The sequence below is a fragment of the Schistocerca piceifrons genome, chromosome X (genome assembly GCF_021461385.2).
Source record: "Schistocerca piceifrons isolate TAMUIC-IGC-003096 chromosome X, iqSchPice1.1, whole genome shotgun sequence".
Taxonomy (NCBI): domain Eukaryota; kingdom Metazoa; phylum Arthropoda; class Insecta; order Orthoptera; family Acrididae; genus Schistocerca; species Schistocerca piceifrons.
Window position 1 is genome coordinate 91,853,666 of NC_060149.1, and position 18,257 is coordinate 91,871,922.

The 18,257-nt window shown below is 38.1% G+C and overlaps 1 protein-coding gene across 1 annotated transcript in view; it reads right to left on the bottom strand.

Annotated features, from left to right (window-relative positions):
* The window catches only part of LOC124722193 (protein phosphatase 1 regulatory subunit 37), a 242,714-nt gene that overhangs the window by 128,311 nt on the left and 96,146 nt on the right, over nt 1–18,257 (bottom strand). The window contains exon 4 of the mRNA XM_047247391.1: nt 16,072–16,191. Coding sequence (XP_047103347.1) covers nt 16,072–16,191 — 120 coding nt within the window. The remainder of the gene's footprint in view (nt 1–16,071; nt 16,192–18,257) is intronic.

Here is an 18,257-nt window from a genome sequence, read left to right on the forward strand (position 1 = left end):
GGAGCCATGAGGAACTTATATGCCTGATACACAATGAGGAGCTGCCACCAGAGGGAGAGTGTCGGTTCCCCCAGCTTCAGCACAGGAACTAGGTATGGGGCGGATCCCTCAAGCACCTATGGCCAGCCTAATCCCCTCTTGGTGGGTAGCGTCAGGAAGGCCTCACCGATTTATACATTGTGCACTCATAGTCTAGCCACGTACACACAAAATCCTATAAAACTGGAGCAGATGCACCCTGTCTGCTCACCAAGTCTTGTGACTAAGGCACTTTATGACATTCAGTGCCTTCTGGGTTCTGGCTTTCTGTCTCTTATGTGTGGCAATCATGGCAATTTAGAGTAAAAAATGAGGCCCAGAAACTTCACTGAGTCTTTAAAGTTTAGAACGGTACCCCTCATATGCAAGTTGGGTAAATTAAAAATACGACGAGAACAATTAAAGTCAACATAAACACACTTATCTGCAGAAAACTGAAAAACACATCTTTGCAGCCCACTCCTCTAACCTCTGCACTGTAAATTGCAACTGACAAGTCACTGTAGCAACACTGGAGGAGGATCAGAAATCTGCAAAATCATCTGCAAATAAGGAGCATTGTAAGGCACCCCTTACTGAGGACATGGTACTGTGTATGGCTATGGCAAAGAGGGTAACAAATCACTGCTCTGAGGGACACCACTCTCCTGCTCAAAACAATGTGACAGTGTGTCACCAATTTGGACTTGAAAAACCATTTAGACAGGAAAGACCATATGAAGATGGGGAGTTGGTCACTAAAGCCCCACTGATGAAGTTGCTCTAGAATTCTGTGTCTCCAAGCAGTGTCAAATGCCTTACTGAAGTCAAAGTACATACCAATACAGTGACGTTTCTATAGGGAAGCCTGCTGAATAGCCACTTCTAGAAGGGTCAGGTTATTGACAGTGGACTGAAATCTCCAGAGCCTACAATGAGAGTGCCTTAGGTACTGAAATCCTCTAATTTTAAGGCATGGTTTGCATGACATTCATGATTTGATGTGGAAAAAATCCATTTTTTGTGATATTTCCTTTAGGCTTTCAACCTGAAAGCTGTCAATTTCAAACACTATGTTACATATTTATGTGTGCCACTAAATTAACTGCCCAATTAAAATAAGAACAGAAACAGGGCATACAGTATACTTATCTTAACCTTGCTCTCATGATGCTTTGCTGGTTATATCCATACAACTATCTTCTACAGTGACGTCAATATCTTCCTCAGCTGTCTCTGTTGATTTGTAATCTGCTGTTACAGATGCAGACAACAATGATGACGAGGTTTATATCGTCACATGTATAAACTACATTTGAATATTGACTGACACATTCCTTTGACAATACTCCTTGTCATTTAGCAAACATTTATTCAAGTGTAATTTATATGAATCAATGTTTCATCTAAATAAACCACAAGCCACTTCAATTCAAGTGTTTCACATTCTTTTAAAAGTCTAATGTCATCTCATTTGCAGATGATAGATTATGACTTGTTTGTCCTGACACCTTTTGAAACCAAAATACTACAGACAACAGTTTTTTCTTCACGAAATAAATCTCGGGTGAACAGCCTGGTGTGAGTGTGTACAAAGGACACAATATTTTGGCATTCAACCTTAATGCCATCATCAGGTGTGCTGATGTACACCATTTTGTCATGAAATACGCTTGGAGATATTGAAGAATCACTTTTTTCTTAGTTTCCTTGCTACCCTTGAAATTCAGGTAGTGTGATAAAAGCTGTGAAGTTTATGCATACTTGATATTTCCTTGTGTCATTTATAAGATCATGGAAATCATTGAGTAATCCCACATTCGTCCACTTGTCAATGAAATCTTAATTGTGTGCACTTTGCTTCTTTTTCTCTGGAATAGGTACTTGAGCCCCACTCCACCTGACATTGTGACCCTCCTTCCATAATTTCCACACCATCAAATTAATCAACTTTTGCTTTTGTTAAAGCATACTGTTGCCTTTTATGTAGGTTCTAGGATAGCTATTGAAGGTTTCGCTTGTTTGAGCATGTTTCGATTGAAAAGAAAGTATTTCATAAAGGCCGGTAGTCGTTAGTTTTGTTTACATTTTAGGCATAAATTTTGTGTGAGTGTAGATCTTTATTTTTGACTAGACTTAGCAGTTCAAAGTTAAATTAATTCATGCCTGTCACATAGTTTAGGTAATCAAGTAATACTTTCAAAAGTACGTTTAAAATTTTGTTGACATTAGTGTTTAGTTGTGTATTAGTACAGGTTACTAAAACTTCTGTGCTCTTGTGCCAAGTAATTCTCTGCTTCTGTGTAATTTTTCCTATCAAACCATGTGCGAAAAATGTGGCAGTTGCTGTAGAAATCTGAAAGAGGGGGTGTTCTGTGAAGACTGTAGGTTATGATTTCATTGAGGCAAATGTAGCAGCGAGGAAATGGTGGTAGATAATGAGGTTCTTCCGTGGCAATGTAGGTAATGTAGAAAGAACAGAAAAATTGCTCAACAGAAGGCAAAAATTTGTGCCCTTAAGGTTGAACTAGAAAATGAAAAGAAACTTCCTGGCAGATTAAAACTGTGTGCCCGACCGAGACTCGAACTCGGGACCTTTGCCTTTCACAGGCAAGTGCTCTACCATCTGAGCTACCGAAGCACGACTCACGCCCGGTATTCACAGCTTTACTTCTGCCAGTATCTCGTCTCCTACCTCCGCAGGAGAGCTTCTGTAAAGTTTGGAAGGTAGGAGACGAGGTACTGGCAGAAGTAAAGCTGTAAGTACCGGGCGTGAGTCGTGCTTCGGTAGCTCAGATGGTAGAGCACTTGCCCACGAAAGGCAAAGGTCCCGAGTTCGAGTCTCGGTCGGGCACACAGTTTTAATCTGCCAGGAAGTTTCATATCAGCGCACACTCCGCTGCAGAGTGAAAATCTCATTCTGGAAACATCCCCCAGGCTGTGGCTAAGCCATGTCTCCGCAGTATCCTTTCTTTCAGGAGTGCTAGTTCTGCAAGGTTCGCAGGAGAGCTTCTGTAAAGTTTGGAAGGTAGGAGACGAGATACAGGCAGAAGTAAAGTTGTGAGTACCGGGCGTGAGTCGTGCTTCGGTAGCTCAGATGGTAGAGCACTTGCCCGCGAAAGGCAAAGGTCCCGAGTTCGAGTCTCGGTCGGGCACACAGTTTTAATCTGCCAGGAAGTTTCATATCAGCGCACACTCCGCTGCAGAGTGAAAATCTCATTCAGAAAATGAAAAGGTGGAATTATGTAGGCTAAAGGAGGAAAAAGAGATGGGGTGCTGAAATTCATTAGTAAATCAGTTTGGCTTGCTATCTGAAGCAGTGGAGGAAGGACCTAATCCAGATGTAGTTGAATGTACACTATGTGATCAAAAGTATCTGGACAACCCCAAAAACATACATTTTTCCTATTAGGTGTATTGTGTCGCCATTTACGGCCAGGTACTCCATATCAGCAACCTCAGTAGTCATTATACATCATGAGAAAGCAGAATGGGGTGATCCGTGGAACTCACGAATTTCGAACGTGGTCAGGTGATTGGGTGTCAGGTGTGTCATATGTCTGCACGCAACATTTCCACGCCCCTAAACATCCCTAGGTCTGCTGTTTCCAATGTGATAGTGAAGTGGAAACATGAAGGGGCACATACAGCACAAAAGCGTACAGGCCAACGTCATCTGTTGACTGACAGAGACTGCCGACATTTGAAGAGGATTGTAATGTGTAATAGGCAGACATCTATCCAGACCATCACACAGGAATTCCAAACTGGATCAGGATCCACTGCAAGTACTGTGACAGTTAGGCAGGAGGTGAGAAGACTTGGATTTCACAGTCGAGCGGCTGCTCATAAACCACACATCATGCAAGTAAATGCCAAACAACACCTCACTTGGTGTAAGGAACATAAACATTGGATGACTCAACACTGGAAAAACGTTGTGTGGAGTGAAGAATCACAGTAATGTGGCGATCCAATGGCAGGGTGTAGGTACGGTGAATGCCCGGTAAACATCGCCATTGTGTGTAGTGCCAGCAGTAAAATTCAGAGGCGATGGTGTTATGGTGTGGTCACGTTTTTCATGGAGGGGGTTTACACCCCTTGTTGTTTTGCATGGCACTATCACAGCACAGGCCTACGTTGATGTTCTAAGCACCTTCTTGCTTCCCATGGTTGAAGAGCAATTCGAGGATGGTGACTGCATCTTTCAACACGATCGAGCACCTGTTCATAATGCACGACAATAACATCCCTGTAATGGACTGGCCTGCACAGAGTCCTGATGTGAATCCTATAGAACACCATTGGGATGTTTCGGAATGCCGACTATGCACCAGGCCTCACCAACCGACATCAATACCTCTCCTCAGTGCAGCACTCCATGAAGAATGGACTGCTGTTCCACAAGAAACCGTCCAGCACCTGATTAAACATATGCCTGCGAGAGTGGAAGTTGTCATCAAGGCTAAGAGTGGGCCACCACCATACTGAATTCCAGGATGACCAATGGAGTGCACCACTAACTTGAAAGTCATTTTCATCTAGGTGCCTGGATGCTTTTGATCACACAGTTTAGGTTGAAGCAGAATATTAGCTCAAAGAAAAATGACAGGTTGGGATCAAATCAGAAAAGGAAAAGAGGAATTCTGCTTATAAGTAGCACACATGGGAGGGGTGTAGGCTAGCAGCTTCAGGAGAAATTAGGTGCCGGGTACCAGGTCACAAGTTTTGTGAAACCAAGTGCTAGCATGAGCCAGGTGACAGAAAACCTGGGTCAGCTAAGCAGGGACTTTGAGAAGGAAAATCAGGTAATTATAGTTGGGGGAGCACGAAACAGCCTGACTATGAATCCAAGATATAGTATTAGGAGTGACCTGGATAAAATACGAGCAGAAACTCTGCACACAAATGTGGGGTTTGTGGAGGACTTTCAACACTATGACCAGCCCTGGGTAAACAGTACTGTAAGGCATGTTAACATTGAGCTGAACAGGATGCTCCAAACACCAGCAAAATCTCACATAAGTGTTGTTCCAGTTGATGCTATTGGCAGGTGGGGTTACACTATACATGACCTGCAACTAAATAGGAAGGGGAAAGATAACTTAGCTTGTCTATTAGCAGATACTGTAAGGGGAACCACAGGTGCACAAGGGATGATCCATGTGGTTAATGGCACCAGGCAGGCAAGTATTTTAGTTTAAAGCCAAAGTCCAGTCAGACAACAATCAAAACAAATACACACATCAAAAAAAGTTTTGCATCACTTCGATTCCGAGAGTTACAGAACCTGTGCAGAAAGTTGGAACAGAGATAAACATAAACATCATTTCCGCCCTTTTTATTGCTCATGAAAACCACACACTGCATGTTGTATCACCATACAGCGAGACCTTCAGTGGTGGTGGTCCAGACTGTTGTACACACCGGTACCTTTAATACCCACATGTTGTTGGGCCCATCTGTACCGCACTGCATGGTGTCATGGTTGCAAAGATGGACCTAGCATTGGAAGTCGGGAGTGAAGTTGCACATCATGCAGCCTATTGCGCACAGTTTGAGTCATAACACCATGTTTTGTGGCTGCACGAAAAGCATTATTCAACATGGTGGCGTTGCTGTCAGTGTTCCTCCAAGCCATAATCCGTAGGTAGTGCTCATCCACTGCAGTAGTGGGAGGCCTGTGCAAGGCATGTCATCGACAGTTCCTGTCTCTCTGTATCTCCACTATGTCCGAACATCACTTCAGCTTACTCCGAGACACCTGGACACTTCCCTTGTTGAGAGCCCTTCCTGGCACAAAGTAACAATGCGGACGCAATCGAACTGTAGTACTGACTGTGTAGGCATGGTTGAACTACAGACAACACGAACCGTGTATGTAGCTGCTTCCTAGTGGAAAGACTGGAACTGATTGGCTGACGGACCCCCTCCGTCTAATAGGCACTGCTCATGCATGATTGTTTACATCTTTGGGTGGGTTTAGTGACATCTCTGAACAGTCAAAGGGATGGCGTCTGTGATACAATATCCACTGTCAATGTATATCTTCAGGAGTTCTAGGAACTGGGGTGAAACAAAACTTTTTTTGGTGTGTGTAGAATAAAAGAAGCTTCATGTACAGTAAACAGGGATAAAGCTACGGGTAGTACCAATTTACTTTATCAAAATATCAGGTGAATATGAAATAAAGTAGATGAGCTGTTAGTGTGTTTAGATGTTCTCAAAAATAAGAATGAGACTGATATACTTTGTGTGACTGAACACCATGTAACTGTGGAGATGGAAAGTGTCAGTATAAATGGGTATAATTTAGCATCTTACACTTGCAGATCTAGCATGAACAAAGGAGGAGTTGCCATTTACACAAAACAAGGGTATAAATACAAAACTCAGAAGTAATCAAATTTTGTGTCCATCAGCAATTTGATGTTTGTGCATGTGAACTACAGTGTTTATATTGGCAGCAGTGTACAGGTCCCCATTCGGAGATTGGATGCTATTCATAAAAAAGTTTGACTCCCTATTATGCTGTCTGTCAGACAAAAAGAAGAAGTTATTAATCTGTGGTGATTACAATATAAACTTTCTAAGCAATTCTGATAGGAAAAGTGAACTAGAAGTGTTATTAATGACATACAACTTACAATCAGTAATCAATTTCCCTACACGTATAGATCAAGACAGCAGCACTCTAATAGATAATGTATGTCAAACTAACACATGCTTTCCCTATGATAAATAGATTATCAGACCATGATGCGCAATTGATTAACTTACAAAACCTAGCAGGGTGTACAATTCACAAACAATTAAGTAAAAGTGTAAGATTGCTCAACCTGATATCTACAGAACAGTTCAGAGAAAGTTTAAGAAATGTTAATTGGGAAGATGTGTATAATGAGCTAAATACTAATGATAAATGAAACATATTTCTTGATAAATTTATATCCCTTTTTGAACATTGTTACCCAAAAAATTACTAAATGTAACACCTGACAGATTCCAAAGGAACCTTAGGTTACAACAGGTTATTAAAGTGTCTTCAGCAAGAAAAAGGAAATTGTATGAGACAGCAAGAATTAGTAAGTAGTAATTTTACATTACAAAAATTGTTGTAACATACTGAGAAAAGTTGTTAGAAAATCAAGAAATATGTATGTTAGAGATTAAATTAACAACTTGAGCAATAAAATCAATATGGAATGTCAAAAGATGGGAGACGGGAAAAGTAACAACTGTGGTATGTAGTATCACTATTAATGAGAATGAGACCATCTTACCCAACAGTACACAAGTAGCTAATATATTTAACAACCATTTCTTAAGTGCAGGCGAAAAAACTGGTGTGAATAGTTCAAATGAAAAAACCAACCAGTACATGGAAGTCAGTTTTGAGAAATCTCATTAATTTTCACCTAACAACCTCTTGTGAAATAAGGAAAATCATTAAATCTTGAAAACATAAATGTTCTGTTGGAGTAGATGACATCTCTGACAAGATATTAAAACAATGTGGAGCAGTTACAGCTGATGTTCTGTGTCACATATGTAATGCTTCACTAACGCAAGGTATTTTCCCAGGCAGGTTAAAATATGCCATTGTCAAACCTCTCAACACAAAAGGGGACTCACAGACACCAATAATTACTGGCCAGTATCCCTGCTTACAGTATCTTCAAAACTCATTGAGAAAATAATGTCCTCAAGAGTGGTTAGTCATCTCAACAGTAATGGGATACTTACCAAATCACAGTTTGGATTTCAAAAATTCTCTTCCACTGACAGAGCAATATACAATTTTACTGCCCACATGATAGTCGTTAAATGGTAAAATGTCACCAATAGGAATTTTTTGTGACTTATCCAAAGCATTTGATTGTGTGAACCATGACATAATGTTAAAGAAATTACAATTCAATGGTATAAATGGAACAGCATATGAGTGATTTACATCATATCTACAGAACAGGAAGCAAGAAGTTTCTTTATACAGTTTAAGTGATTTAAGGAAGTTTGTCACTTCATCAAACTGGGGTGAAATTACATTAGGTGTTCCAAAGGGTTTGATCGTGAGTCCCCTTCTGTTCTTGATATATGTAATGACCTCCCTTCTTACCTGCAACAGGAAGCTAAACTGACACTGTTTGCTGATGACACAAGCATCATTATTAATCCAATAAAAGAAACTCCAATAGAAAATGATACAAATAATGTCTTTGGAAAAGTTATAAATTCGTTTTCTGCGAATGGGCTCTCTCTGAACTTTGAAAAAACACATTACATCCAATCTTCTACTGCAAAGAGTACAGTTCCTTCAATAAATATAAAACATCAACAGAAGTCAGTAGCCAGGGTAGAGCATGTTAAGTTTTTGGGTGTACATATAGATGAGAATCTTAATTGGAAAATTTGTATTTTGTATCTCCTAAACTGACTAGGTTCAACAACTTTTGTAATCAGAATAATTGCCAATTTTGAGGATACAGAAATTATGAATTAACATACTTTGCGTACTTTCACTCTCTGATGTCATACGGAATAATATTTTGGGGTACCTCAACAATTAGGCAAAAAGTATTCACTGCTCAAAAGACAGTGGTTAGAATAATGCGTAGGGCTCACAGTCGCACATCTTGTAGGTATCTGTTTAAAAGGTTAGAAACTCTTACAACAGCCTCACAGTACATTTACTCACTAATGAAATTTGTTCTCAGCAATGTGGACCAGTTTAAAAACAACATTGACATTCATGATTATAACACCAGAAGAAAGAAAGACTTACACTATCCTCTACTTAACTACTTGGGCACAAAATGTGGTAACATATGCTGCTGTAAAACTTCTCTACAAATTACCAGATGAAATAAAATGTATGATAGACAGCAGTAATAGTTCCAAAAATAAATTGAAATTATATCTCCCTGACAATTTCTTCTATACTATAGATGAATTCTTGAAGAGGAACAAATAAATCTATAGGTATAATATATACATTTTGTGCCATTTAAGGGAATGGGGTGGGTAATAAGAATTTTAAACTTAAAACACACACACACACACACACACACACACACCCCTTGATTCATGTGTGCATTTCTTATGCACTTGACACTTTGCACATCATAATGGTTAACGTGAGATTGATCAATGGAACACGTAGCTAACCAACTAAATAACTAACTAACTAACTAACTAGGCAGTATCAAACCTTTGTCCTTCTTCTGTCAATAAACTTAATGATGTTAAAAGGAAGTTGTTGTGTCTGCCAGTGAAGAAATTTTCCTGGTAACTTTCTGTTCTTCTACAGCAAGGTATCATCACATACTACTTCAAACTGAAAAATGGTTCAGCTTATTCACATGACCAAAGTAGTTCCCACTACAGTCAAGTCTGCAGTTTGCTTTGGCGAGCAATACTCTATTTGCAGCAGGGCAGATTACAGAAACAATTCGACTTCATTTTTCAAACTGTCACTGAATAGTCAAAATGTTTCACATAAATCAGCTGTGTGATTAAGCAGCTTCTTGGAAATGGTAGTTAAATGGACTCACTTTTCTAAGACCTGTACTTGCAGAAAAGATACCAGTGAAAAGATTTACTGTATTGATAAACATTTTATGTAGTAATTATTTCAAAACAAATAACAGTTGCCTTGCAAACTATGCTGCAGGTAATAGGTAGTTACACTTCCCCAATGAATGCAGATTTATGTGTAATGGTGTGTCTTTTCTAGCTTTTCCTGCTTTTTAATTTTGCTTTCTATGCCGAGTGAGGTTACAGTTGTATATTTTGGCAGTATATTACATATGGCTATATCATTTAAATCTGCATCTTTTACATAGTATTGATAAGGTCAAACCTTTATGTTTTATACAGTTAAGGTAATAATGTTGAGCAGTCTTTACAGTTTTTATTCCATCTTTTTTATCTACAGTTGTGACATTATTAATGTGAAATGTATGTTATCTGATGATTTAGACATTTGTAACAAAATTTTATACTAGAAATCACATCAGCATGACCGGCTGGCATCATGGCATTGTGTCAACACATCACTAGAAGTAGTCTAAAGTCTCCAATCAGGTAGGCCTCAATGGAATATCATTGTTAAGTTGTTTCTCTAATTTAGGTGTTCCACTAACAAAGAGCCTTTTACCTTTTCATATAAAAACTTCATTCCATGACATAAGGTACAGATTTAGTGCACAACTTTTCAATGGTTATTCTTTTGATTGGGTGGGTGCTATAACTCCCAGACGGCAGATCCATCCTGTGGGCAACACTATTCGGTAACTTATGGAGTATGTAGATACAGACAACTTTTAATTTGTGAGAGAGAAACCACTGTGTTCTCATGAAGAGCTAGAGAAACATGTGTCAACTCAGGCGGGACCCATATACCCAATCCATTCTCACACAACTGTTATGAAGCAGTGCCCCAGAGGTCTGCTATTGACTGTTTTACCTAAACTTGCACCCGCTACTCCACTCCATTTGTCAGAAGCTCGCCTTGAGGTTGACACTCTTCATTCCTCCACCCTTTCCCTACCCTTTCCCTCAATGTCTCTACCTTCCTTGCGATGCAGACAACTAAATAACAAAATCTCATCCCTCTGCAACACACACTCTGCAACTGTGATGAATGGTGGTTACTTAAGCATGTCCAAAGCTTACTGTAATGGTGTACTACAGTTTGAGATATCCAGATCTCTGCTGTCTGAGCTTGGAACTGTTTCCATTTAACACCAACCAAAGAGCACATGTAACTTATGAGTGATACAGCCACAGTACGCATGACCCTCTTTTTAAAACAAATTCAAGATCTGGTCAAAGTGAACTCTTAAGACTGGCTAAATTTGCTCAGTGCGACAAATTAGAAAAATTAATGTGATAATACAATGTCTGGATGGCGAATGAAGGAAAAAAAAATTAAAAATTAAAGACAGGAAAAAGGGTACAGGAAAACAGAATTGGAAGGAGGGCACTCCAGAATGATGAAATACAAATTAAAATGTATATGAATAGTAACAGTTTCATTGTTGGTTTCTCTACCACTGTCTACACGAAGTGTGGCTATATAATAATGGGACTGATGCTGTTACAGAGTAAGTATGCATGAGCCAAAGATGAATGACCAATACCTGTGAAGGGTGAAGTCTCCACAGCTGAATGCAGTATCTCTGGTGTCTGCAGACACATTAGTGTGGCTGTGGCCTTAATTTGTGTAATAGCGGTTTTTTGTTTTCCAGAAAAAAAAGTGTAATAATAAAGCAACAAATTGTCATGAACTTTCACACGAAATTTAAAAAAAAACTGCTAGTGAAAACTATATTTTGCTAAATGAAGCAAATGGCAAAGACTGCTTTTCACATACAAGAGTTCTTGAGTGTTTCAATCATTTCCAAGATGGCTGAGATGACAAACTCCCTGGACATCCTTCATCAGAAAAAGATAAAAATATCAAAAAATTAGGTAATCTGATAGTCAGCTGAGTATTTCATTGACTGCTGAAACTGCAGGAATTGACAAAGAATGCTTAAGGCAAATTTTACATAACCAATTTCACATGAGAAAAATGTGTGTGAAAATTCTCACAATTGTGGAAAGTGTGATAACATGTGACAAATCTTGGTTTTTCATTTATGATTCAGAAACTAAGAGCCAATCCCTGCACTGAGAGGGCCCAACTTCACCAAGAGTGAAAAAAAGCTCGAATGAGCACATCAAGATTCAAAGCTTCAGATTCTTGATCAACTCCATGGGCAGTGGGGGGGAGGGGGGGGGGGGTTAGCCAGAGTTCGACAACACTCAGGCTCAAACTGCATTGTCTGTTATTCACCTGACCAAGCAACATGTAACTTTTACATATTCTCCAAGGTCAAATCGGCATTTCAGTTTGTTGAAGCAGTGACAGAAATAGCACCACATGTCATCAAGGAGCTCACCGAGGAAGACTTCCAGCTCTGTTTCCATCAATGGAAAATTCACTTGGAGTGTAGTAAGGATAGAGGATGGAAATATATTGAGGGTGGAACTAACTAAATACATATGTCTTTGAAACAAAATGCTTTACAGCAACAGTCCCGTTATTTTATAGCCACACCTCGTATATGCCTGCAAGTTTATCTGCATTGTTTTCTTCTTCTGCAAATGCTCACTCCCCCTTTTACTGGCTTCAGACCTCATTCCCTCCCTCATTCTTATGCACATTATGCCCACTCCTTTCTCTTTGCTCTCTGGAAAAAGAAACCTATGCTTCCAGAACTTGAGTCAGTTTTGGTGTTTGTCAACCTAACAAAGAGTTCTTGCCCTTTGGACCACTACTGTTACACCAGTCAATTTTTGTCTTGAAAATTTTCATTTTTGCTTTTTTGTTTTGACTGCTGTGATGTCTGATCAAAAATAAACAAACTTTTTCATGCAGCAATGTGCTATTGTAAGCACTGTGTCTGTTACAGCCCCCCCCCCCCCCCCCCCACATAATTTGATTGTTTCAACACTGAACATATTTCATTTAGAATCCAAGGTATTAATATTTGGGAGAAGGGCAGAACAGTGTTCATGGCAATTTTTACAATATCTAATTTATGTAAGAATACAGTGTGAAATTTTGCATGAATGTGGAGAAACATTTACAGAAATGTACAAATTTCATAAATAAGCTTATGAAAATGATTCACCAGGTCAAACACAGTGTTATGAATGGTTCTCCCACTCACAAATGAGCATTAACCAACTGAAGATTATACTCACCAAGGAAGGAGTCTGACATCAACTGATGGCACTCACAAGGTTCCAGTGCAGCCAATAATTTTCTAATTGTCAGAGAACTCATAGTAGAAGTTGGAATGTCATTCAGTTGTTTAGTGTCATGAGATTTTAACTGATAAACTGAGTGTGCATCACGCTGTAGCAAAGTTTGGTTCTTCTCAGCAAAATGACAATAATGAAACATTCATGCAGAGGAACACTATAGGAGACAAGTGGTGGGTCTACTGCTGCAACATTGACATGGGAGGTCAGTCACCACAGTGGGTTTGCAAAGGCTCTAGTGGCAGGAAACGATACGAAACTCTCAATACAATGCCAAAGGGAGGTTCACAGTATTTTTCCCCTTATGTCCAGGGAATTCAGCATTTTGAATTTTTGGCTGAAGGTCAAACAATCATCACTCCCATACAATCATTATAAAAAGAAGAATGTACAAGTCAATCTGCAAAAAGACACTACAGTTGTGGCAAAACAGCCCATGGTTCTTTCACAATGACGACACACCTGTGCACTCATCTTTGTCAATTCAAGAGTTCTGTGACAAAGAAGGAAATGCTTGTTCTTCCAGACCTCACTACTTGTTACTCATCTTGTTTCCAGAGTTAAAAAACCAGTGTTGGAATAATGCCACTTCAACTTAACTGATGAGATAATGGAGACTTCATCATGAACACTGAAGGAGAGTCTGAAAGAAGCCTTCCCCAACTCACAGCGAAATGGGAACAGTACTAGGACAAAAGAGGTCATATTTGTGGCAAGACAGCTCATCATTTTCTAGACACGACAAAACCTAAAATATTACAATAAAACAAAAATGAAAATTCGTCACCCATTACTCCACAGAAAGCTCTAGTACGAAAAAAGCAACATCCATTTTTTAAAATTTCTGATCATTACATTAGTCACATCTGTTTTTTTTTTATCAATTTTTAAAAATAGTGTGAATCAAAGATTGGAAAATTTTTAGATTATTATTTTCACATAAGATGCTGAACTCTTAATATCTCATATAAATCATAGTTATTATTTCACCACAGAAGTTTAATATTTAGCACTGAGAATGATTTGGAATGATAAACTCAATAAATATTACCGGCTTCAGTGACAATTTTACTATGTATACACTAAAAATAAACTACACGGCCAATAAGGACTGAAAGCAAACAAAATGTGAACAATACTAATTTAAAAATTACAACATTCTAGACGCTAAACAAACAGTCAAACAGTTTGTGTGAAAATGTATCAAATAGTACTGTGGAATCTATATTAATCGAGATATGGTGCTTGGAGGGGGGGGGAGGGGGGGGGGAAACACACACGGGGTAAAATATGACAATCAGCAGTCAGAATGGAAATGACAGTGTGCAGTGGTAAGATGAAAACTTTCTTGCACTGTACTTACACTGACAAATTATGTAGAAATAAAAAACAAGTTAACCCCTCAACCCTTTCCCATCCCCACCCCCTGGGCTAGGATAGTACTTGTAAAAGACGTTCCTGAGACTGAAACAAATAACAAAAATCTTGTAAACTATGATGAAACATGACAAGTGTGTTACATGTTTTCAGTATACACTAGTAAGTCCATAGTTATAACCTTGTCTGAATAACTTCTTACGCCAATGTTTAAAAGTTAAGCAAATCAAAAACTGCCTGTACATTTCCTTAATAGAATTTTGGAACTGCTACAGAAAAAATTAAGGTTAATCACAAGACATTTAACACACAACAGTATCAACAATATGTAGTTAGAAAAATATTAAAACTGAAAATACACAGAAAAACGTTATGACCTCAGTAAAACTCTTCCACCAAAACTAAAACAATCAGTAGAGGATACGATTATCACATTCTGAGAGGTGATTCATGAGCTCTGCTGGCAGACAGTCTCATTGAGAGAAAACTTTGTCAGTCTGGAAATATCCTTGGTGGCTGCTGGTGGGGCGCAATTCATCTCCACAACTCATCCCAGACATACCTTATAGTATTTCTATCTGAAAACCTTGTCAGTCAGACTATGTGGTGGATATACTGACCATGGTAAAACCCATATACCACACCACATGTTTTTGCTTTGTTCATGAAGATGGATCCATTTCAAATGAACAGGTGCAACTCAAAAGTAGAAATTTTCTAGATAGTGTCAGGCCCCCACTTTCGTTAATGTAACAGAGAAATGGCTTCATCTTCCATATGACTACTGGATATGTCACTTTCCTCATCTGTTAATGCCAATTGTACTTATGTTTCTTCTTTGTTGTAATGTAAATGTATTTCTGGTGGTTATGATGCTCACAATTTTTAAGATATGTTATACGCTGACAAAAAAAGAAATAACAACACCAAAATTTAGTTAATGTAGAGTACTGAAATTTTGGGAATACATTTGTCTGAGCAAAATATATAAGTGATGAAAATTGCAAGATCACAGTTTAATGTAAGTGCAAGACAAGCCCCTGCAAAAGTGAAATGCTGGTACGTTAATAACTGATGTAACCATTAGAATGTTGAATGCAAACATACAAACATGAATACAAACACACAAACATGCATGCATTGTTTTGTACAAGTGCCAGATGTCAGGTTGTGTGATGGAGTTCCATGCCTGTTGTACTTGGTTGGTCAATGCTGTTGCAGATGATGTGGACTTCCCATATGGAGCTTGGAAATAGCTGAGAACTGCAGGAGACAAGTGTGTTGCGAATATTATTTGTTTTTGTAGTGCAGATAACTCTTGAAAATTGGTTGATCTTGTACTGATATGAATGTGATGAATCACATTCCTATTTGAAGAGTTTCATGTAGAGAGCACACAACTATGGTTCTGTGGAAAAGAGAAAGTCATTTAGAGTGAGTGATGACCTTGTCTTTATATTTTCCTCTTTCTTTCTATATTTAACTTCTGTATTGTTGTAGTATTCTCTAGAGTGATTTCAAGAAAGAAGGAAAAGCCTACATGACACTGTCAGCACATGATTTAAACTATTATCCTACTGCTAGTTTTGTGTTTTATTGTAATGACAGCTTAGTACATCATAACAGAGAAGAGAATTGTTTAAGAGTCTGTAAAGATACAGTCTCACTGTGTTGTCATAATAATTTGGTTTTTCATCAATAAAAAAGAACAAACATTTTGTAATTTGTGTATACATAATGTTCAGCAATAAATTAGGTTATCAAGTTCTTCTACCACTCCATTCTGACACAGTGACATTAACTTTACATACATCATTTCTGTTCCCATGCATAACACACTAATGATGAGATGTTTCTTACCTTCTTGATCATACGTGAACATGCCTGCCATCCTCGAACACCAATATTGGGGTTGGAAGATATGTTCAAATGAACAGCTGCCTCATAATATTCTACCATGTCAAATAATGCAACTGACCCCTGAAATAAGAAAACAACAATGAATAGCTGAGGTGATTATATTCTTTGCCAACTTATCATGGCTTACAATCTAATATTATCCAGAAATAATTGAAAATGACTATGGAACATAGCTAAGACTTAATTTTAGTATGCACTAACTGACAGCAGACGCCCAAGAATGGATTGATAATAAACCTGAAAATGCAGTTACTAAAACAGACAAAATATGACAGATTGGACAAATGTCTTATAATAATAGTTCTCATAGCTAAAGATGTCAAACAGCAGTCTCAGCATTTTCTTTGCAAAGAGACTGTAAAAGGAAAAATCGTTTGGGTTGAATGTTCTGCCAATTATGAGGTCACTTGAGGTTAAGCACAAGCTCATATAGGGCCAAGATATCCTTTTCAAAAGGAAACATCATGGCATTCACTTATAATAATTCACGGACGCCGTGGAACACTATACAGAATGGCCAAGTAGGAGTTTTAATCCCATTTCTCTCCACGTCCAGTGCCTTATCCAGTACCATAACTCAGTATGGAAACTGTAATGAGCATTGCAATAATAACAATTATTATAATTAACATAATCATTTCAATATTATGTGTAACTATTTTACCACCAAAACTCCTGATTATTGTTTCCAGTGACATGGCAAGCACATAATAAGTTAAATGGAAATTTACTTCCCATTAACACAAAACCCAAAGCAATCACTGCCTTGCAAGGACAGAACAAATGAGGGAAAGAGTGACCCACTCATCCTGGGGTCTGAATGACCATTCCTATTTCCTCCATGAGGAAGAAGCTAACAGTACTGAAAGGCAGGATTAGTGTTTTCAGATTTATCTATCTCCATCGACAGCACTTGAATTTTGGACCCTAAGGTAAGTACTGGCCAGTCACTCTGTCTCTTCATAATTAATGTTTTTATTAATATTTATGTGTCCTGTAATCACAATTGTTCAAGATAATTGCAATCACTATACCTATTTTTTACATTTTTTGAGTAACTTCCTCTTTGCTACGTTCATCGGAACCGTTGAAACTCACCCGAACATTATGTTGGCAGGACACCTACAGCAACTGTCCATTTCTAGTATTAGAATCATTGCAAGGAATATAGCAACACTTAAAAACACTGGCAGTTAAACTCATTTTAACATTTATTCATTTGTTAAAAATTCAATTACCACATTTTTTTCAAGTCAAATGGACAGTTAACAAATCTTCAAGCACTACTTAACGGATAATTAAAAATAAGTTTTGTGATTCTCAGAAATCTTCAACTAAATGATTACAATTTATTTTCCCCACATAGGGACGATACCCAATAGGCAAACTAATTTGGTAAAGCTATACATAACAGATCAGAATAATTCAATCATTTCTTTTAAATCCAAAGAACTGTAACTCTCAAATACATTACCGTCAAATTTTCTTTCTAAGGAGCTTACACCAAAGTAGAGAAATTTGTAGTCTGAATTAGCTGTTACAAAGGAAATGATAGAAATAAGTTCTTGTAATTCAAGAACAGAGAACCTGTCTTGCTAAATTTTATTAATCACCATATGCTTCCAATCCAGTGTCCCCAACAATTTATAAGTATGTTCTTCAAGCAAATTACAATATTTTAGCCGCTTTTCTGTGGAAAATATTAAGATCCATTCTTAAAGCAAAGAATCCCACAGAAATATGGACAATTTATCACAATATTTTGCACAGTGTTAAACAGAGTACCACAGACAACAGCACAGAACCACAGAGGAGAGTTCAGTACCATTTTGATACTAAATAAGGATTTTTAAACACCACCTTCTGCAAAACACAATCTTTCTCCATTACCCAACTATGTTTTGACGCATATGTCATGCTCCAATCTCATTTCATTTCTATAAAATATAACACTTTTTTTTATTTATTGAAAGTCGTGCAACCTGTACCTCTTCATTTTACAGTGATTCCTCACCTGAAACTACATTTGTTTTTACAGATGGGATTGTACATTGACATGAACATTATGTATATCTGTGGCCTGCTGCATACAAAAATGTTCAATAACAAAGTAATAAACATTCATC